Source organism: Emys orbicularis, chromosome 7, assembly GCF_028017835.1.
Source record: "Emys orbicularis isolate rEmyOrb1 chromosome 7, rEmyOrb1.hap1, whole genome shotgun sequence".
NCBI classification, from domain to species: Eukaryota; Metazoa; Chordata; order Testudines; family Emydidae; genus Emys; species Emys orbicularis.
In genome coordinates this window covers 29311155-29334300 of record NC_088689.1, presented here as the reverse complement: position 1 = coordinate 29334300, position 23146 = coordinate 29311155, and the positions used below count along the sequence as shown (strand labels likewise).

The 23146-nt window shown below is 38.9% G+C and overlaps 1 protein-coding gene across 1 annotated transcript in view; it reads left to right on the top strand.

The window, feature by feature from the left end:
- CFAP46 (cilia and flagella associated protein 46) overlaps positions 1-3457 on the top strand; it is a 177034-nt gene extending 173577 nt beyond the window's left edge. The window contains exons 59-61 of the mRNA XM_065408178.1: positions 113-249; positions 907-993; positions 3321-3457. Coding sequence (XP_065264250.1) covers positions 113-249; positions 907-993; positions 3321-3457 — 361 coding nt within the window. The remainder of the gene's footprint in view (positions 1-112; positions 250-906; positions 994-3320) is intronic.
- Positions 3458-23146: the final 19689 nt, after the last annotated feature.

The window sequence follows — 23146 nt, the reverse complement described above, 5'->3', positions numbered from 1 at the left end:
CTATATTCAAAAGCACAACACACATCATAATGTTTCAGGAAACTTTGTACTTATCATTTTTATGCATTATATTTATTGATTCTATTATTCTTATACTATTGCCTTTCTTTAGTCGTCTACATATGTCTGTAGAGAGACCAACAGAGACAGCAATCCTTCTAAGCCTTACTGGTGTTCGTTCCATAATGGCCAACCAGTGGTATACAACCCTACAAGAGAATGCAAAAAGGCTGGAAATCTTGTCTGAAAGTATGTACTTGTGGCAAATCTTCCCTTAACACATTAGTCCTTAAAATTTTCTGATACTTTATGTAGAATAGCACAATTCTTGTGCTATCCTCATTGTTGAGTGAGGGCTGAGAGAGAGGCTGTGAAGACCTGCATGCTAATAAGTAGCAGGGATTGGCTGGCTATGTGGGCTTTCTGATCCTTCTTTCTAAAAACCCTGCTCAGAGCCCTACCTGTCCCCCATTAATGGAGAGAGAAGTGTCCTTGAGCTGCCGTAAATTAGCAACTATTACTATTTTGAGAAAATGTTCTGTGATGCCTTCAAGGAGAATGTTAACCTTGTCTTCTTGCTTTAAGAATGTAAAGTGAATGAATGTGAGTGAAGGATGAGCTGCTGGTTATAAATTAAGAGCAAGACTTTTATAGTTAAGAGCAAGGTCTTGAATCATGAAAGCCACAGAGCAATCTGTAGGTGCTGCGAGGGCACAGAAAGGGAAACTACTTGAAAGTTACTCGCACAATCACAGAACTATAACTAACTCCTAGTGCTCTATATCATTTTGATTTGCTCCATTTTTAAAAGCTGAGGCACTGGTCTAAAAAAAACCAGGGTTTGTATCTTCTTGTTTTTCAAAATTCTCATTAAAAGTTCATAAAAATGACAGGAGTTCTTTTTAGATTTGTTACAAACCGGAAAAACAACCGGGCAGACCATTCGTGTTCTTCAAAAGTATAAGATTGGAGTGGAAACGTCACCAACTAGAGGTAAGAAATAGATACCTTTGTATAATGTACAGAAACTGGCCTCTGATATTAACAGAATTAGATGCTTGTAGTTTAATCACTATTACAATTCTTTGTTACAATGTAAGAGAGGAAAAATGCAGCCACTTCAAGTGGTTCCTGATTTCAGTTGCACTTCTCCTTCAGATGATTTACTGCAAAGCTAAAGCTAAGATTGGAAATAAGTATGTTTTAAACAAAGGAACATCACGAGAATATTGTGGTTTTGAAAAAAAAAATTTAAAAGGCCTCCACTAACTAGGAGATAAGTATATAGAATTACAACAATTTTTAAAACATTTTGCAGTTGATATGTACATCCACAGTTCATGGAGGGAGTAGTGGTAAGAGAAGAGCTTCAAAAGTCAGACCTTGTAGACCGATACAAATGCAAGATAGTCAAGGTGAACTAATATCTTAGCGTGTCTAATATGTACCAAATCATAAAGTGTTTTCATCGCCATATAGTCATAATATATATTAGAAACATATTAATTCAACATATGTTAAGACAAATAAATCTTAATCTCGCTTTTCTGGACTATCCAGGACAAGATGTTGATTCTGCTTCATAATCTGGGTCCTGATAAATCACTCCATTCCTCTATTTTTATGTTGATAAAAATCCATTCTATTTAGTCTAATGGTATACATTTTATATAGTTTATTACATAATGGCCTGGTTTTCAGAGGTGCTGAGCACCTGCAATTGCCACAGACTGCAGTAGGAGCTGCTGGTGCCAGGAGTCTCTGAAAATTAAGCTTTAATTAGTGCATATGTCATGGGGAATGGATATTTGGAAAATGTCTATAATTTAGTAAGGTACTTTTCAAGTTTAGTTTCTATGGAAAGCTTAATTAATCTTTACATTTTATGAAAACTTCTTCACTTGATTCCAGCAACTTCTGAATTTGGTTTCATTTGATATATGCAGTATGTATTTGTGATAAAGTAAACTCAACTATCTCTGCATGAAGTAAATCTATTATTATATAAAATTACATCCATAAAAATGCAAATTCTCAGTAGGAAGTAATGAATGTGACTCACGCTTTATAGTGTTCTCTGCAGTTTCCAATCTGTATTTATCAACAATGTACTGTGTGCAGTCATACTGCCTTGGGTGTGCTGTCATACATTAACTAGAGTCAGAACTGATCAATACGTAAGTCTCACCTCCCTGGAAAATACAGTATGATTGATGATTAAGTTGGTGGCACTTTTCCCTCTGGGGCCCCGATCCTGCAAACACTTACTCATGTGTTTATCATTAAACACATTAGCAGTCCCATTATGGTCAGTGCCACTACACACAAATTTAAAATTATACATGTACATAAGTGTTTGCAGGCAGAGGGCCTTAGTTAGTATTGAATTAATGCCATATTGTGTTTAAAGGGGGTGTTTTGCTGGGATAAGTGCAGTCTAACAGATGAGACCTAAAGGTAAGGTCCTGACTACATGTGCTGACATTCAGTGGCAATTTTTGGAAAAGATAGGGGTACCAAGGCCAGTAATATGACCAAAATCTAATTTGAGTAATTACATTTGCCTGTGTAAAATTCCCTGTTTGGTAGCTTTACCACAATTAGCCAAAATATTCACCAACATAGTGTGAATACTTCCCATGAAGTCTGACTGGTATAAAATGTAATTTGTGTGACTGGCAAGCAGTGCTAAGAGCATGACAAACATGAAATATACGGTACTCAGTAATTTTACATTTTACAGCATATAGTAAATTACAGTGATATGGCTGCAGATCATGGCAAAATCTCTACAAACGCAAAATAAGTTCAGTCTGCTTGGTAGAAGGCAGCCACTAGAAATTTTTCTCTGTATAGGGTAATTCATAGAGGAATTTCCACCTGCTAGCTTGGGGTGGGGGACCCCCACAGGGGCAGTCCTTGACTTATCTGTCTATTGGTTGTTACTAACATAGCATTATAAATCGTATTCCATTGACAAAGTTGTGTAGAAGTTGGCAGAGATAAGGCCTCTGCTGGTAAAGTAAAGTACAATAAAATAACTTACTTGTTCTTAGTGAAAAGCCAACAAAAGCCTCACTTTGCTGACTTATTGTAGTAATGATTTGGGGTAGTGGGAAGACTAAAATCATAAGTATTGTCTGAGTTTTCTCTGTTCTGTGTTCAAATGTCCCTTGTGTGTATTGATCATCATTTCAATGTAAAACAGAGGAATGCAAAAGATACTTGAATATTTAAGCAAACAGAAGGCAAAAATACTATATTGTAAAATATTCTAATAGGTATAATTGTAAATAACAATTTTTTTGAATATTTTCTAGTGGAAGAGTATTCTAAGAATTCTTCTAGTGATGAAATCGAAAACCAAATCATTCTCAATCAGTCAAACTTTCCTGCAATTCAGCCATCATCTTTCAATTGTATATTATATGGGCTACCCAACATAATTGTTATGTGAATTCATGTCAGGTTTCTATAGGTAAATAGGAACTCATCTACAGCATACATGATATTGGCCTTATCTTGAAAGCTAGCATTTAGTCAGTCATCTTAAGTACTTTTTGTGTAGACTAATGAGAATTGAATTTAAGAATATGCAAAGCGTGTTAGCTAATTTATTTTGTTTTAGATTTGTGTACTGATATTAAAATATCAAAGAAGATTTTCGTCAGAGCTTTGTATTATTGAAAGTATGTATTTCTGTGTGCTCTTCTGTTGTTAATTAAAGTCTTTAAAAACAGATCTTGGATTTCTGCTTATGATTACTCCATTATTTACTTTCTGCTTAAAAAAGAGCAAACATACTGGTTTTCACATCACAGACTTGTGCAATGAGACTCAAAAGTACTTTTTAATTGACTAACTTTCCTTTGAATAATTTATAATATCATTGATGAAGTTCTCAAATCTCGCCTGTGGTTCACAAAATTCCAGAAAACTCATTCGCAATCAACTATGTTGTGTTAAGCAAAAATAAGGTATATTTTCCACTTCTTTTTGCATTACTTGCTCTGCATTCACCTACAATAGTATAAATAGTGATTGGATTTTCCAGGGCCATACACTAGGGTGACCAGATGTCCCAATTTTATAGGGATAGTCCTGATATTTGGGGCTTTGTCTTATATTTGGCCTATTACCCACCACCCCCATCCCAATTTTTCACACTTGCTATCTGGTCACCCTACTATACACAGATGTGGGAAGGGAGCTCAGCTTCCTCTACAGCAGCATTCTTCTCTTCCCCTGACTTCACAAAGGGCTGTATGCAGGATCAGGGATCTCCGGGCTAAGGAAGGAGTACATGGACCGCACCGGCATGACCAGAAAGTACTTGCAGTGTCTCCCCACAAGCTCCATGGAGAATAAAGAATAAAATAGATATAGCAAGTGGTTCTATGATTTTTGCCTATGATTCCCCCACCCCCAACAATGGGGAAGGCCTCCTTGAGCCTCTTACTAGCACTCCTGATGTTGTCACACCTTTATTATATTGCTGACAATGCTTTATGCTACAGTGACAGCCTAGAGAACACAGACAAGTCACTAACATTCCTTTCCCCTATCCTACTTAGTAGATTGTGCCCCATTTTAGGGAACCATGTATATTACTTAACCTTTTCTCTCCTGTATTACTTTAACATTGAACATCAAAAAAAGCTTGACACCCAGACAGACCATTTAATCTCCTTGGAACCTGACTGAAAATTTTACTAGGGTATCCTGTTCTGAGGTAATTGATCTTTTTCCTGGTGTATTGCAGCAAACATGGATAACGTGCTGGCCTCCAAAATAAATAAAAATAAAATAAAATTAACTAGCTAACTAATAAGGGAGTATAAATTATGTGTCCTCCACTACATAAAACAGGGATGTAATATTTAATTGCTGCAGTCTGCTCATAGATTTCATTGATAATATAAAACTATCTTTTATGGAGAACTATTAACCAAATTCCGAAACAATTGTAAATACGCAGATTTCGTTTGCCTTATGCTTAGTCAGTCACCGGTGGAAGTTTTAAACAATTTTATAACTTTTTTTGTACCAATAGAAATAAATGCAAAATAAGAACTTAGTGAAAATATAAAGCTTTGATCATCATTTCAAACAAAAAAGTTTTAAAATACTCTTTTTTCCCAGCAAGGCAGCCAAGCCTGTTCCCTGTGATAAATTTTTTGTACTCACTTTAAGGCATTAAAATGTCACTAAAAAGATACTGTTCCTGGCTACCATGCTGTGCTAAAGTTAATTAGAACCTGATAGAGCTTTAAAGATTTGTAGCACATTATTATAAAATCATGACATGCAAAACATCTTTTTTGTTCACACAAGAATATCAATAAATTCTTCTCCACTACCAGAGGTTTATCAGATAACTTTATATGACCTGTAACTTCTACATCAAATTATTTGTTATAAAACGCACAATGATTTTTTAAAAATATATTCCGTTTAAATTGAATTTTCTTCCCTAGTTAAACATTTGACTTAGTCACATTTTGTAAATGTATTGTCTTGCTTTCATCTAGACTTTTGGGAACATGCCAAAATTAAACCAGGTAATGTTGACATATAACATTTGTTTTAAGTTATCAATGCTAAAATGTAGGACTGATTCAGCAAAAAAGTTTTCTCTTCAGTCTTCTGTACTTTTCAAGATCCAGACAGCCACAACAGATGGCCATATTTAGCATGGAATCCCACTTAGTTATTTCCCAACTTCCCATAGCCTTGCACACTCAGAAAAATCTGCTTCCCAATGGCAAATGTAGCTGTCCAGGAGACAGAAAGCTCCCAACCTCCTACATTCTTTTATTCCTGAGTCTCAAAAACACCAATTATCTCTCCCATGGGTATGCATGTCCTAGGAGATAATCCAGGTATCTAAATGCAGCAACTCTTGTCCTGTCACAGTTAAATATGTTTATGGCTGTCTTCTCTTTGAGAGTGGGTGGATTGTTTTTGTTTTGTTTTGCATGTTTTAAATATTTAATAAAATATACACACAGTTAAAGGTGAGGGACTCATTACTTGATTGCAGGATGCCTAGGAGTCCTGTACACTTTTAGTTACTGTTGTGGTCCACTGAGTGTCTTCTACCCCAGTTTGCTGTAATGTTCAAGGGAATTTCTCCCTTTTTCTTCAGTTGCTCTTTTTTGATGCCTCAAGGTGGGGCAGGAGTGGGGGGGGACATGGTAAGCAGGAAATAATAGTTGGGCATTGTAGCCCCTGTATTGCTTCTCATGGATGATATACAGAATGAACCTGTCATCCAGAGAAGAGTCCAGAGTTTTGGTTATTCATTCCTTACTGACAACCATTCAGTCAAAAAAATCGTCAGACCCCTGCACTTGTAATATGACATCAGAAGACACCTCAGGCTTGCATGAGTCCCCCAATGGCATTCCTCAGTTGTTTCTGGGACAATCAGGATGGTTAATCTATCTTTGGGAGTTGGGCGGGGGGCAACATAAAGGCTGAGATTTTCAAAGCTATGTGGCTAAGTCCCCTGTACTCCTTCAGAAATATCAACCAAAATGTAGTAGCCTCTGGGGAACCGAGAGGCCTATGGTGTATGTGTGTTTCAGTAAATACCTGTACAGAAGCTAATTTCCTTTTTTGGATTGTGCCCTTTGAAGGATACTCTTGTAAGGATTCAGTTACACCCTAAAATTGTGAAAACTAATGGTAAAGCTCTGCTAACAGAAAGAGAATTATCAGGTAAGAAATTTCTCAAACTCTAAGCCTCTCCAAAATCCTCAGGCGAGCCCTGTGTATAGTAGAGTAATCATGGCAGACTGTATTAATCTTTGCTGTGGGTGGAAGCCCAACCAAAAATGCAAAGTTCAACTGTGCAATTCACTTCCTTTTCCAGATCATTAGTGGAGGTGCTACATAAAACCAAACGTAATACCAATCCCTGTGGTACCCCAATAGACACTACCCTTCAACTGGATACATTGCATTATCCTGTTAGCAGCCTGCATTATCCTCTTTTCAGCCCAAGTGAATGTTCATATCCAAGCCCATTTGAATTGCTGCTTTACAAAATCTTGCATGAAGGTCTATTAAATGTTTTACTAAAATCATAATCTGCAGCATTCCCTTTACCCACCAATTTTGTAATTCTGTTCTTAAAATGCCAAGGTTTTTCTATAGAATTTCTTCGTAAAACCCATCTTGCTTGTAGCTCATGGTTCCATGATCCTCTGGGTGTTTAGCAATGTTTTTAACATGATTTTTTTTCACTAATTTACTCTGTATAGAAATTGGAGTTACAGGAGTGTAACTGCCACGGTTACACTTTTCTTTATTGTAGTTTTGGATTACATTTGCCTTATTCCAGTCTTTCAATATTTCCCCAGTGGGCAATGATTTTTCAAAAATAGTTGGTGGTACACTCAGTTAATCAACTAATTCTCTTTTTACCCTACAGTGCATATCATCCAGACCACCGTAATTGTGTATGTTCAGATTTTCCCAGTACTCCTGTATCTGCACCTTATCTACAGTTACTTTTAGAGTCTTCCTTCCTTACCAATTCTTCAATCTTCTTTCTCTACCTTTCCACTCAGGCTTTTTAAAATATATTCAGTTTCATTCATTTTTTGAATTACCATTAATGTCATCATCCTCATTTTATTAATGGATCTGTTTATCCCTATTTCTCCTTATCCTCTGATACAGTTCTTAAAAATCCTTCTTATTTCCCTTGGTCCCTTTAGCCAGCAGTAACTTTTTTGCCTGCCCCTATATTTTCCCTATACGCTTTAACTAAGTATTCTTGCAACTTTTTTTTTCCAGGACAGGATGTTTTTTAGCCTCAGCTCTTTGAGCAGTTTGAAGCCACATTAGCCACTCCATAGTTTTGCATTTTTCTTTCTGAAAGGAACTCAACCCTGCTAGGCCTGAATTATGATATATTTTAGGCTTTCCCAGCTCTCTTCCACCCTAATTGATTTTAATAATACTTACTATTTTAATTTCAAAAAGTTTGCTTTTCTGAAATCTAATATTCTTGTCCATTCTGGGAACCCATGGTCTCCGATACTGAATTTAAGTTACTCATCATGTTCACTGGTTGCATGTTTCTCAATATACTCATGTTCTCAGTCAGTTCTTCCCAATCTGTATGAAATAATTCAACAATATCTCTTCTCTGCTTCAAGTCTGTGCTATCCGAACCAAGGTTTTTTTCCTTTATGTATGTTTACTTTATCTTAACAAAGGAGACTCCTCAATGCATGTTTGGCTACATTTGCCAGCACCCATACAGATAATTTAAAGTACAGTGTTTGGTAACCTGGAGTACCTAAGTGGCCTGTAGCAGATATCCACAGGAATTTATCTCTTGAATCCTTACCTAGAGAATTTACCCACACCTTTCTTCATCACATCATTTATCATCAAATTGTAGTTTGTTGGCATTGTAAATATTTTTGACATATGCTGCCTCCCACTCATTTTTTCTTTTATCTCTATAATGGATAATTACAGGTCTGTCTCGTCTTACATGGGGGTTCCGTTCTGCGGTTAGCGCGTAAAGCAAAAACCGCGTATAGTCAAAATTCCATTGAGTTCAATGGCGGGCGGAATCGCCCACACTACAGGTATAGTATTGAAATTGTTATTTTTCTCTTTTTTTTTGTTTTGTTTTTGTTTTTGCCGACCGCGTAAAGTTGAAATTGCGCATGTTGAATGCGCGTAAGATGCGACAGACCTGTAAAAGGCCTTGAAAAAGAGTGTGCTGTCTTTTAATTGTAAATCACCAATCCTTTCCTACTTTGCTATGTATGTCTTAATGAATTTACTGCATTAACTTTAGTATTCTTGAAGTACCAGCTTTCCAGACTTATGACAGGGCCAGAAAAGTTTCTTCACCTATTCAGAAAATTACAAAGGATGTTCTTTGATAATAACCCAAGATAAAAGGTACAATGCTGAAAAGGTTAAGAAAGACTGTCTAGCGGTGTCTAATATCAAAGTATAATTAGCTTATTCCGTAGTTTACAATTGTGAATTTTATTTACGAAACTAATGCAAATATTTAATCTTCCGAAGTGACTTTTCCCAAAAATGTTACCATTGGTATTGGATGCTTTGTTCCTAACTGCCATGCAGCAACCTCTGTCAAAAAGATGAATGAGTATGTTTGAAAATTTCTCTACAGTCTGACAGCACTACTTTATCATAAAACTTTGATAAAGAATAATGTCTAGATCCAGGAAACTATAGTCCTGTAAGCTTGACTTGTTGGGAGGAAGATACTGGAAACGCTAATCAGGGATACAGCAGGGGAACACCTAGAAATGTATGATTTATACTAATTAAGGATAGTCAGAGCAGAGGGCATGCATAACATTTGATCAAATTTCTTGAGAAAGTAACCAAAGTCGTTGACTTGTGGCCATGGTGTGCAGCCATAAACATGGTTTGCTGGGACTTTAAAAAACCTTTTTATGCAGTACTGCACCAAAGACTACTCAGTAAGATCAGTAAATATAGTATAGCTGCTTGAGTGGATAATGAACTACCTTGAATATCAATGAAAGTGGGTACTCATGCAGTGATATAGGATGATTACTAGTCAATGCCACAATGATTAGTACCTGGTGGGGGTTTTTCCCTCTGTATTATCAGGTAGAAGCAATGTGCAGTAACATGATTAAATTTCCTGATACTATAAAAGCAGAGGGTCACTCAGTGCAAAGGCACAAGCTGGTAGAATTCAGAATGATTTGGAGAACCAAACAGCACAGACAAATGAATAGCTTTTATAGTTCACTGCAAAGAAAGGTAAGGACTTGGGGAAGATAACAAGAAGGAAAACTAGTATACATTGTATAAGGAAAAAATTCAACAGTACTGCTGTTAAAACTCTAGAGCGTTGAGTGTTTAAGTAATAAAACCGGTAAATAAAAATTGAGGGTGGGCAAATTAGGGGGTGTACAAAACAGTTGAAAAAAGTGATGGAGAAAAGGTCAGGTTCAAAGGCTTGAGTTGGTTAAGCATCTGAAACCCTGAATGCTTTTCTGAAGTTTTTCCCAAACTTTCCTTGAGTTGTGGCTGAAAGTTAAGTTGATTCTTATTTTGGCCAAATCATGTTTGCCATCCCTATCCGTTTTCAGAAGTTAGTATATATTTAAACAATTCATAAGGTCACATTCTACATAAATGCTCTATGGGGCTGATTCTCATTTAGGCTAAGGGCCCTTTGCACCTCTCTAGAAGTGTAAAGGGATCTTAAAGTATGTGGAAAATATTATTTACATCCAGCATACGGTCACCTTAAACTGCCAGAGTGATGTAATGGGCCTTTAGTGTAAATGAGAATCAGAGCTTATGTGTGTAGTACACACTTGTGGTGACCCTTAGTAAAAGGGTGAGTTAAAAGAACAGAAGGGGTTTATAATAGCACAGAGCTCACTCTGCATGATAGGGGGAATTTGGGAGTGCTCTTCCTCAAAAAGGTTAAGGAAACTAGGTGTACCTTCTTTGCAATACAGATGATCCTCATTATTACATACAGTTTTCTGAAAGAACAATAAAGCTAAAGGTCTACAAGACTAATTTAGCTATTATTTAATACAGGACAAGTGACATAAACTAAAGCTAAGAAAAGCCTAATGACTGTTTTTAAAAAGACAGTTTATTAAATACTGAGTAGTGACTCAAGGCAAATTAGTAGACTCAAGAACTGTAATGACTTTGGGCAATTTAGAAAAACAGTGCTACAATTACCAACTGTGCAAAACTGACCTCTTGCCCTGAATATACCAGTCACTGGAATATTATTCTTTGAGATTGTGCAAAGATCCTAGCAGAGGATTGCTCATTGCTGCAAATTGCTTCTCAGCCATCTTCCCCCAGTCGCTGCAGAAGAGACCCTCTAAGAGTTGTGCTAGCTCTAACTGTTTGAGATGGGCAAAGCCTAGCTGCATTTAACATGGCTGTAGCATAGATAGGCCCAGATTGTCTTAACTTTGAACAAGCCAAATAACTCCTCTGTCTGGGCAGTCGTACAAATTTAGTTTGCAAGTTTAGCACCTACCGTTCTATAGAAACATCTGCTGACATCTAAGAGAGTGGGCTTTCCCCAGTGGGGGGCCTGGGGCCAGCCAACCCTGTTCCAAGTCATGGCCTCTTTAAGTTCAGGGAAGGATCACCAGACCAAGCTGGAAATGGGGGCCTGGTGTCTAAGTCATGTGACCACATGCTGAGAATTAAAAATGAGTGCTCTTCACTCAGGAGAGACTAGAGTCGGGAGAGACCTACAGGGAGGATCTCTGGTGTCACCACTAGGATAATGGTGGGGTAAGGAAACCTGCACGGTTCAAGCACAGCCCAAGCAAGGAGGGCTAGGGAGACCCTGCCTCAAGTGAAAAAAGGATCTGAGCTACCCAGTAATCAGGACAGAGAGGAGCAAGAAGCCAGAGTGGGACTGGCAGAGCCTCCCTGAACGGAAGGAACTGGGGAGTCAAGAGAGCCAGAGCTTGAAGCCCTGAAACAAAGAAGTCCTGAGGAAAGAAGAGTTTGAATCTGCAAGGGCCAAAGGAATTGTATCTTTATTTTGAGAGGACTTAATTCATTAGACCCCAAGAGTGGAAAGGTTATTTTAAAACTCCTGGTGGCAAGTGGGTTGATTGGAGAACTACTAGGAACTGAGGTGGGGTCCCATGCTCAGGGACTGCATCTTACAATATGAAGCCAAACTGTTCAAGTGCAAGTATAGAAATTGAGTTAACCTTGAGTTCCATTATCAAGTTGTACAGAAAAAGTACTCCCTCGGGTTTAACTACACTGAGAATGGTCACAGATAGTAAGACTTTGATAAGATTACACCAAATCTTATGCATCTATTATTAGATGCACACAAATACAGCAATTTTTCAGAAGTGCACCTTCTAAATGTTTATACTGTATTATAAATAATCTTAACCAAAAACATTTGCTCTTGATAGGGTTTTTTTGTTTGTTTTTTGTTTTGAAGGCTTGTTCTTAGGATTACAGGAAAATGTGCTTCAATGTTTGGTTGCAAGCTATTAATTTTTTCAAAAAAAATTTCTCAGCCACCAAAAAAAAAAATGCCAACTAATGACCAAGGAATAAATTCTAGGAGAAGCCTCTTAGAAATATGAGCTTTCTACTAGAAAGACATTGGCACAAGCCCAAACAACGAGAATAAAAGCTTCTGGAAATATTTCATCTACATGCCACCACATTTTTTACCTTATGCTGTGTCCATTCATACAAGAAATATTAAACAGTTAGTGCTATTCCATGTATCAAAGGCTTTAAAATAACTTTCTGAATTATGTCTCGGCAACATAACAAATCACATTATCAATTAGCTTTTATAACAGAAATGACATACCATAATATATTCGAGCATGAAAAAAAATTGCTCTGCTGAAATTTATGTAACCTAAAAAATGTGAGGAGGAAAAAAAATCATGTTGAATTTATTGATAATATTACAGGACAAGAACATAATTTGAGTGGTAGGTAACTGTCCAAGAAAAGTGTGACAAAACTACATAGCTCTAATGTACCACAGTGAAGAAATGCATCCAGTTAGCTAGAGAAGGGTATAACAAAAATAAGGCGCTTAATGGTCCCTGATCTGACTGCTTTATCCTGGCACGCTGACAGAAAACTGCCATAATGGGGCAGCCAAAGATTCCCCCTGACATAAAGTGTCCGTCCCCCTACTCCTGCATATTCCCCTCCACTTTCCAAAGGGGGTGGGGTACAGCACACCAGTAAATCCTCAGCTGGTGTGATGGGTAGTTGCACCCAGTATAACTTAGAATAACCTTGAGACTGCTCTAAGTTATGCCAACCCAGGATCAGGGGAGCCTCTTTCTTTCCACCTTTCCTGAGCTGCACCAAGAGTAAACTTGGCCCATTTGAAGATTGAACTTGAGACCTCTTAGAAGCACAGAAAGCAGTAGTTACCATCATTTGTATACAAAGCATGGAATCAACCACTATAAATCTACAAAATGCACCAATGAATTGTATTGTACTATCAGTACATGTTGCACATTCATTTGAAAACTTGCACAATGTCCACAGTACATGTCTTGTGAGGTAAATGATTTACAGATAGAAAAGTGTCAACTTTGATCATGTAACCTACTCCCAGCTCACCATTCAAAATGAAATGTGAAAAGCTGTCGACATTTTTCAGGTATCCAAACAGTGAAAAATATTTTCTGCCAAAAATTTCTTCTGAAACACCACATGTTCAAAGAAGCATTCTGAACTCAAAACAGGCAACTTGAGCATTCTACATTGTCCACCAAATATTTAATCCTGCTGTGTTAAAGGAATCAGATAAGTATGGTATGGGTCTCTGTGACGGGGTGTACTTGCCCCGCACTGGAGCAGAAGGGGTTAAGGCAACGCTCTTAGCAGTGGAAGCCACGCCCCCTTGAACCAACTGGGCATGCTCCAACTGCTGCTGCAGTATAAAAGGGAGCAGCCTAGCCCAGTCTGAGCTGACCGCTGAGGAGAAAGGATGCACCTCGCTGGCTCCAACCATGGAGCAGCCAGGATCCTGGACCATGGAAGCAGGAGATGCCAGGGCCCAGGCAGGCACCCAGGTACCTGCAGATGCCCCAGGGAGATTGCAGTCACCACCCAAGGAGCCTCGAGACTCCGAAGACACTCTGACTTCAACTGCAGGAGTCATAGTAGGAAGTAGCCCAGGGAGGGACTAGCCAGTGTCTCTGCAGCAGTTGGCGTGTTGTGGGCAGATTCCCCACCAACTTAGTGGCAAACTCATTTGCCACTACCAGGGCCCTAGGCTGGGACCCAGTGGAGCATGGAGGTTCCGGGTCCCCCTCCCCATCACCCCCCCCCAAAGCACATGCTCTCCTGATGACTCTGGCCATTGGGCCGTGCTTCCTGACAGCCAAGGGGAGTCCTACTGACTGGCCATTGGACTGCACTTCCCTACAGACAAGGGGAGTCCTATTGGCGCTGGACATTAGACCACGCAGCCCTGAGGCTGAGGGCAGCCATATAGATGTAACCTCGGGGCTACCACATCCTTACCCCACCCCCAGGATGACAAGGTGTATTTGCCCCGCGACAGTCTCCTAAAACTAGTTTCAAGGAACATGCATAACTAACCAAAAACTTGTCCAGGGGGTATATATATATCAGCATCAGTTCTAAGAATGTGATCAAGCTAAATCTATTCACCTTCTATACAATGAAACTGACCTACTGAGAAGAGAAGGTGGGCTGACATAGAAGCCTCTCCCTAAAATGTTCATACCAGTTTCCGGTGAAGACTGATCACTGTGGAACTCACTGGGGAGTGAGTGCGTACAAATGAATTTAACCCTTTACCCAGACTCAACAGTGCTGCATTGTGATAGATTTTACGCCCCTCACATGTGAGCATATCACTCTCATGTGCAACAATAGGGGAGGGTGAGGGGAATGGACATGCTCTGTAACCATCCCATCATTAAGTCTCATATTGATTGTGCTTGGCAGGCAGTGGATACAGTCAGAGACCAGAATGTTTTGAAGGTTTCAAACTTTAAAAGCCATGACGTTCCCTTTTGTTGCTCTTCCATGTATGGCAGATTCATTTCTGAGATCAAACAGTGAGACATTTATGCCATCCATTTTCCAGTACTGAGTGAATGATTGGCATAAATGAGGTCTCTCTGACTAATGTCAAGAACATTCTGTTCAGTCAAGGTGGAGCCAAACAGTAAATGTTAGGCTGTGGCTCACATGAAGCTGTCTGCTGGTTGGCTGATGTGCAGCCAGCTGGTAAGAGTTGTCTTCTGCATTAGCACATCTGGGGGACTTGAGTGAGCCTGATGAATGTCATCTTCAAAAGCCCTGTTTGGATTAGTTTCCTACAGCATATTGAGAAAAGAGTGAGGCAGAATGCCTAATTTCTGTTAAGTATTGCAGGTTATAGAAGGGCTGCTTAGCTCTTATGGTACAGAGACTGATTTCAGACTGATTGGCCCCTTCTTTTTTTTTCTTTTCTTTATAAACCAAAGTGCAGTATAACACTTTGGTTTATAAAGTTACACAACCCTACTGGAGTGTAAAATAACTGCTGCAAAGTCTCCAAGGCTAACGCCCAAAGTCTGTATTTTCTATATTAATAATATACCTTAAAAATAAACATCAGCATAACGATAGCATTGGCACAGATGGCTGGAGTATATTCTCTCATTGTGTACATGCCCTGTACATGTGCATTGTAGGGAGAATATACATGTGATAGGCATGTGATACCTTCTAGCATTTTACTGGTAGCCAACAAAATAAAAATTCCTTTTAGAAGCAAAAATCCTTCAGAAGTAATTTCAGCAGAGTAAATGGAAGAAGATGAACACAGCAAATAGCTGTAAGCCTTAAAGTGTCTGGGTGTCCCCCTTACTAGAATAAAATAAAGATTAAAAGTAGATTTTACCGCATTTTTACTTTACCTTTCTGAAATGTTTTTAAACATAATGTTGTCTTTTTAGATTTTCAATTTGGTGGCTGTGTGCATTAATAAGTCAAACATGAGAAATCTAGTTATTTATCATTGAATTTTTAACATGAATTATTTTTCCTATATTTCACATGATGCTTGGGCCTGACACGTGATGGCAGAAGAGGGCAGAAAATTGCAAGGTGAAACTGAAAATGAGATCACTACTTAACTCCAGGAATACATTCTTTTTTCAAATTGGAAGGTCACATCCTATCATTTTATTTAATGTTCTTGAGCTTGGCGTTTACCATTTCAAATTATTAGGAAAGGCCAGAAGTCAATAAGGATGAAAAGCCTTTCCAGAAATCTTCAATAATGCAGTGCTAATTAGGACTTTGTTTATTTTCTTTTATGCATAAATACCTCTATAGTTGACCGCTAAAGTGAGGGTTATTAAATACATTAAGCAGCATCCTGCAACCAAAACACTTTTCTACTAAGTTCAGTATTTTTATTTGTGGGTTTTTGTTTTTTTCCTTTGCTTGGATTATTTTAAGGTCACAACACAAGCTACTGACTAAAGTGAAAGTTTCAGAGATCAATTTTATAGAGCTACTGTACCCATAACATCTTTTTAGATTTTAGGAGATGATCCAGGAGCATTCTGGGGTCTCATTTACACTACTGTAAGTCAGGGGTAAGTCCCCTGAAATCATTTGCCACTGTGAATTTTGAATCAGATCCATTATTGTTAATCAGATCCATTATTTAAGAAATATGTATTTTTCTTTAATGGTGTGTGGTTATGTGTGAACTTATTGCTTGTGAATGAGGTCAGATTTATATTACTGCAAAATGAAGCCCTATGTTTATCGAACACACACAGCATGGATAATGCAGGATTTCCTCCTCTCCTCCTGTTAATAATCCTCTACCCTGATTTGGAGGGACACCTTCTAGGGTGGAATGGGGATTTCAGTCCCCATGGCCATAGCTATTTGGTTCTGTTTGATATTGATTCTGATACAGCCTTCATCTTCATAGTATCCAAGCACCTTCCAGTAATGCATTAAACAATATGACTAACATCTGTGACATAGAATCATAGGACTGGAGCGGACCTCGAGAGGTCATCTAGTCCAGTCCCCTGCACGCATGGCAGGACTAAGTATTATCTAGACCATCCCTGACAGGTGATTGTCCAACCTGCTCTTTAAAATATCCAATGATGGAGATTCCACAACCTCCCTAGGCAATTTATTCCAGTGCTTAACCACCTTGACAGGAAGTTTTTCCTAATGTCCAACCTAAACCGCCCTCATTGCAATTTAAGCCCACTGTGTCTTGTTTTATCCTCAGAGATTAAGGAGAACAATTTTTCTCACTCCTCCTTGTAACAACTTTTTATGTACTTGAAAACTGTTATCATGTCCCCTCTCAGTCTTCTCTTCTCCAGACTAAACAAACCCAATTTTTAAAATTTTCCTTCATAGGTCATGTTTTCTAGACCAGGGGTAGGCAACCTATGGCACGCGTGCCGCCTTCGGCACGTGAGCTGATTTTCAGTGGCACTCACACTGCCCGGGTCCTGGCCACCAGTCCGGGGGGCTCTGCATTTTAATTTAATTTTAAATGAAGCTTCTTAAACATTTTAAAAACCTTATTTACTTTACATACAACAATAGTTTAGTTATATATTATAGACTTATAGAAAGAGACCTTCTAAAAACGTTAAATGTATTACTGGCACACGAAACCTTAAATCAGGGTGAATAAATGAAGACTCGGCACACCACTTCTGAAAGGTTGCCGACCCCTGTTCTAGACCTTTAATCATTTTTGTTGCTCTTCTCTGGACTTCCAATTTGTCCACATCTTTCCTGAAATGTGGCACCCAGAACTGAACACAATACTCCAGTTGAGGCCTATTCAGCATGGAGTAAAGTGGAATTACTTCTTGTGTCTTGCTTACAACACTCCTGCTAATGCATCCCAGAATAATACTTGCTTTTTTTGCAACAGTATTACACTGTTGACTCATATTTAGCTTGTTATCCACTATGACCCCCAGATCCCTTTCTTCAGTACTCCTTTCCAGACAGTCATTTCCCATTTTGTATTTGTTCAATTAAGTATGCCTTCCAAAATGTAGTATGTTGCATTTGTCCTTATTGAATTTCATCCTATTTACTTCAGACCATTTCTCCAGTTTGTCCAGATCATTTTGAATTTTAATCCTAGCCTCCAAAGTACTTGCAGCCCATCCCCTCTTGGTATCATCTGCAAACTTTATAAGTGTACTCTCTATGCCATTATCTAAATCATTGATGAAGATATTGAACAGAACCGGACCCGGAACTGATCCCTGCCTGATCCCACTTGATATGCCCTTTCAGCTTGACTGTGAACCACTGATAACTACTCTCTGGGAATGGTTTTCCAACCAGTTATGCACTCACCTTATGGTAGCTCCATCTAGGTTGTATTTCCCTAGTTTGTTTATGAGAAGGTCATGCAAGACAGAATCAAAAGCCTTACTAAAGTCAAAATATACCACATCTACCACTTTCCCACATCCACAAGGCTTTTGTGGTTCATTCTTTCTCTCATCCTCTACCAAGGGGGAAAGTGTGTGTGCGGTGGAGTGTTATGTTAGGGTGGAGCTTTTGTCTTTGTTTTAAAATATGTATACACCCTTCTTTGTTTGTATTGGAGAAGGCAGCTCATGAAAATTCACCTTATACTTGGAGCAGAAGGGGGTGAGGTTAACAATGGTTCGTACTACAATAGTTCTATTACTAGTGGATCCTGTGTAGATCTCTTTGGGGGCATGGACTGTCTGGATTTTGTGTCCTGACCACACTGAGCATATTGTAAGCTCCTAAATAAGTCATAAAAATGACGGTTTCTGCAATAACTTTATCCCTTCAGGAATCAGTATCTGTTCTGTGTGCAAATTGAATGGTTATGTGCATTCCATGTGGATGCTCAGAGTTGTCAGTATGTGATGTACCGTTTCCACAGGCTATAGGGCACACATTTTGTGCATGCAGAAAAGGGAGGCCATCTGAAAATTTCATCCTAGATATCTTACTGCCCTTCCAGTAAATACATATTATCCAGCATTAAAAGTTCATAACCAGATATCTATATCAATTATCTATAAGCTGTATAGATACCATTTACTCTGGTAACTGGCTGAGAGAGGATACAAGCGCTAATACTCCTATGGCTAACGGAGGCTCTTCTTTAGCTCAGGTGGGAGAGGTCAAATTTGTGCAATGTACCTGCTGTCTGTAAATTTGTAGTCATAAACTGTTTACTGCCTGCTTAACTTGACCCATTATGTCATAATCTGTTGAGGCTTTGGCAGGTTTTTTCCTCCTGCAGCGATCAGTTTTGTTTGCCTTGAATGACATTGACCTTTATGCAGCCTGAAAACACCTGTTTAGCATATTTTAGTTATCAGCGTTACTGACAGTAGAAACCTAAAGAATATAGCATATTGAAATAAATTTACAATGGAGTTCTACAAGCCTTTCTGCCTCTTTATCAGTATGATTCAAGGGACATGGCCTACATCTATACTCAATCAAACAGGGCTACGTTGGCCAATATAATCTAATTGTTTGACATTTTTATCACAATTCATTGAGACTAAAGAGAGATGACTACATTAATATCTTGATGCAGTTGGGTAATAGCCGGGATAAAGCTGATGTGCCAAATTACTGAAAAGCTCTTAAATTCTTACAGCTTTAACTCTTTGTGACAAGCAAAGGGAGAGAGACTTCAATATAAATATAATAAAGAAAAAGAATAACATGAACTATAATAAGGAGAAATATAATAAAGAGGATTACTGTAAATTCTCCCTAAGAATCTTTTCTTCACTAATGATTTTAAAACTTTGTTTCTGAACATTTGAGATGCGGATTATTGTTGATCTTCTTGAGGTGATAGGGTGGAGGACAGACTAATTTAAAATCCTTTTAATATTAGTGTTATTTTCTTAGATAATCATTTTCACTAAGGTCAAAATATATAGAAAATACTTTCACCACCATTTTGACTGACCAACTTTGAGTGTTTTACTCTAGTAGTTATGCTGCGCACAAACTTCCTAGTGACATACTCCCCTGAACGAGTATCCTCATTAATGCCATTGGGTAGAAATATCTAGGGGACCAAAGCCCTTATCCCAGTTAATCATCATCCTTCTGGACTACGCCTCCCATCTAACCCCAGTCAGGTTTCCATCTAAACCCATCCCCTGCAACAGCAAATGTGTAAATAAGTGGATTGTGAGAGCATGGTCTCTCGATAGCGGCATTGAGAATCACTGGGCTAACAGTGAGCCTGAAGGGAAAGGAGAAGCATAGCAGTTATATTATTGTTCTAGTCTAAGCACTAGTTTGCGCCTGGAGAAACAGTGGCATAGGAGCAGAAAATGAAGCAGAAGCAGGAACATACATGAAAGCTGTTGCTGGAAGCATAAGAGAAAGGGGGCTGTTGGACTTGGTTTATCACTAGTGACTCTTCTTTCCTTCGCTCCATCCTCAATTAGCCTATATCTCTGCCTTTCCCCCAATGTATTAGCTCATGTCTCCACTTTCACAGCACCCGTCCCCTCCCACCCCCCAGTGTCTCCCCTTTATGGAATACCATTCTTCCCATCACTGCAATTGCTTCTATTAGTCTTTTCTTCAAGCTGCTCATGAACAGCCCATATTTTACAGTGCAGCTAACACTGGTACCTGATAGGCCAATGATTCACCTGATGGTAATGGATAACAAGAGAATAAATGAACATATGTTTGAAAAATCAAAACCAGTCCACTGATGTAATTCATATCCTAAGAGCAGCAGTAGCAAGAACTGTCTGGACCCCATTTCCATCATGTTGTGGAAGGAGTTGCTCATAACTCCCTCTACTCAGCAAATTCGCTTTTCAGGCAATTCATTCTCTTGTCCTTTCTTATCTGAAAAACCTTCAGGGAATAATGAAAAAGATGAAGATAACATGATTAGTAGTATTGATTCTGTCATACCACAAGACTGTCCAATAACAGCACCTTACTGATCAACAAAGCCTCCTCCCAGTGGCTTATCTGCAAGAGGCCAGCCAAGGGTTTCTATAAAGGAGTCCCCATTAAAAGGAAAGCATTTCTACCAGCTGTTTTAATAGCCAATCAAAGATATTTAACTAATAAAACAAATCTGTTCAATTTGGACAACACCCTGTATATTACAAATGTGGTGCCAGATTTTCTGGTTTGGCCAAGCTATGCTTGACAAGAGACTGGAGGAGTGGGCAAAGGTGCCTAGTCTAGTTTCTGCCATAAGTTAAAGTGGCCTGAAGGCTGCACTAATTTATGCCTGGCTGTCCATGACCCCCCCGGGGCAGTTTGGCAGCTATGGATCACCGTGGCATAGGGAAGCCCTGTCCATGTCCCCTTGCACCCAGACACTTCTCTTGCACCAGGAGCCAGGTGTGGGATGTTGGCATACAGATTGCTATGATGGATGTACCCGTCACCCAGGGATTCCCGTGGACAGGAGTTTTGTTCATTGAAGTCATTGTCTTGTCATTCAGTTCCTTATTTGTAACTGTGACATTTTGGGGTTCAGGCCACTAAGGGGTTCAGTTAACATCTGCCTTGTAGCCCAGGGTGTCCTGTGGCTATGAAGCTTGGGTTCAGCACTTTAACCACAATGGCCTACCAGCAGCCCACCAACCTCAACCTGGCTTTGCCCAACTTGTTTATTGCTTGTAGGCTGACCTTAGTACCCTTCCAGCCCCGCACTCGCCCCAAAATTGTCCTACTGCAGGGACCAGTCCCTCTCACTGGACCCTCCCAGAAAAAGGAATAGATTGGCTTCCTTTACAAAGAGTCTTACATTTCTAACTTGTTAACTTAGTAGAAGCACACACTTTACCAAATTTACCCAGCTCTGGTGATTTATAATGAAAGCAAAACAAATTTATTAACAAAAGAGCATGGCTTAAGTGATACCAAGTAAACGAGCTAAAGATAAAGATAGTTAAAAGCGAATAAAAGTGAAAACACATTTAAAAGTCTAAAACTTAATCTAGCAAAATAGTCTTTGTTCAAGATGGTTTTTCACCCCCCCGTCGTCTTTTTAGCTTTTCACTGGACAGCCTGGCCAGGACGCACAGAGATCAAATTGCTTTGTTTCTTTGTCTCCTTAAAGTGCAAGATAGCTGAGGGTTCACTCCCCCTCTCTTTATAGTTTGGTGAACATTTGAAATGTATTCTTCTGAAGGGTACCCCCAGATTAAGTTCATTACTTCATTCTGCTTAAAGGACTCCTGAGGTCTGAAAGATAAGGCTCTATGCTAGTTCTTCCTCCACCGGTAGTTACTACTATGCACAATATTTCTTACTGCTTCAATCTCCAATACAATGATTGGGGTTTTGAATTTGGGCCACATCTGGTTTGAGGCGTCAGGCTTTTTCCTTTATCTGGAAAAAAACCTGTTTATCAACTCACCCTGACATGCCTGGTTGAAACACCTTTTAGTCACAGACTTTAAAGCATAATACTAGTGAGTATCCATAATTTCACATGCAGCATTGTTACACATATTTTGCAATGATATTATTGACTAATGTGTTATTCGTTTTCAAATGATACCTCACAAGGCATATTTTGTACAAAAAATCATTGCAGTAGGGTGTGAATATGGGGTGCCTAGGGTTACATACATCATCTACAAAACTTACCCATTATTTTCATGCCACAAAAAATCAAGGCAACAAATGTAAGTCAAGAGTGCAAAATATTTACTGCAAAAATTAGAGCATTCACCTGTGCCAAGACTTTTTTCACAAAGGTCTAGTGAATGCATTGTTCATCTTCCTGCAGCATGCCTATGCAGCTTGCGTGAAAGAAGTTGATTTGAAAGCACTTGGGATTCTATCTGATTAAAGTTTGTGTGTGTGCAACACTGTGGGCATGTTCAAATTACTCGGAGGGGCAAACATATCAGTTAATAGCAAATATCTGAAGGACAAGTGATTTCTATGGTGCTTTGGGAAGGTTGGATGTGCATTTCTATTGAGTCACAGCCTGCAAGTGATTGCTGACCATAAAGCAATGTCCCATTGGCTGCAAACGTGGCAACCTGTTTATCATATGGCAAAGTGGAGTGCTTTACAGGCCAGCTAAGACCTGTCTGCCACTACTGCTGGAATGAGGACTGAATACAGTTTAATTTAAATAGTGCAGGTCCTTAATGAAAACCCAAGGTATTATTCACCAAGCCCTCACACCTTGTGTAAGTCATTAACACCTGTGCAAAGTGGGTGTAAAAATACTAGCAGTTTGATCCAGCAACGTTTTACATCCATCCACTCTGCACAGGCATATATGATTATGTAAGGTGCACAGGTTGAGTGACTGTAGTTAATATTTCTACCACTCAGAAAGGTATTAGTGAAGTCCTCTATTCAGAACCTAATATCATCTACTACTAGGGTGGGCTGTGGTAGCTGTTGAACAGCACACAGAAACATTACATGACAAACCAAGGATTCCTACCTCCCCAATATGTTTTTCCCCATGTAGGGGATGATTTGGCCCTAGCTCATTTTTATCCTTTTGCCCCCTCAAAATACCCCAGGCATTAGTCCAGATTATGGAAAAATAACCTGCAAA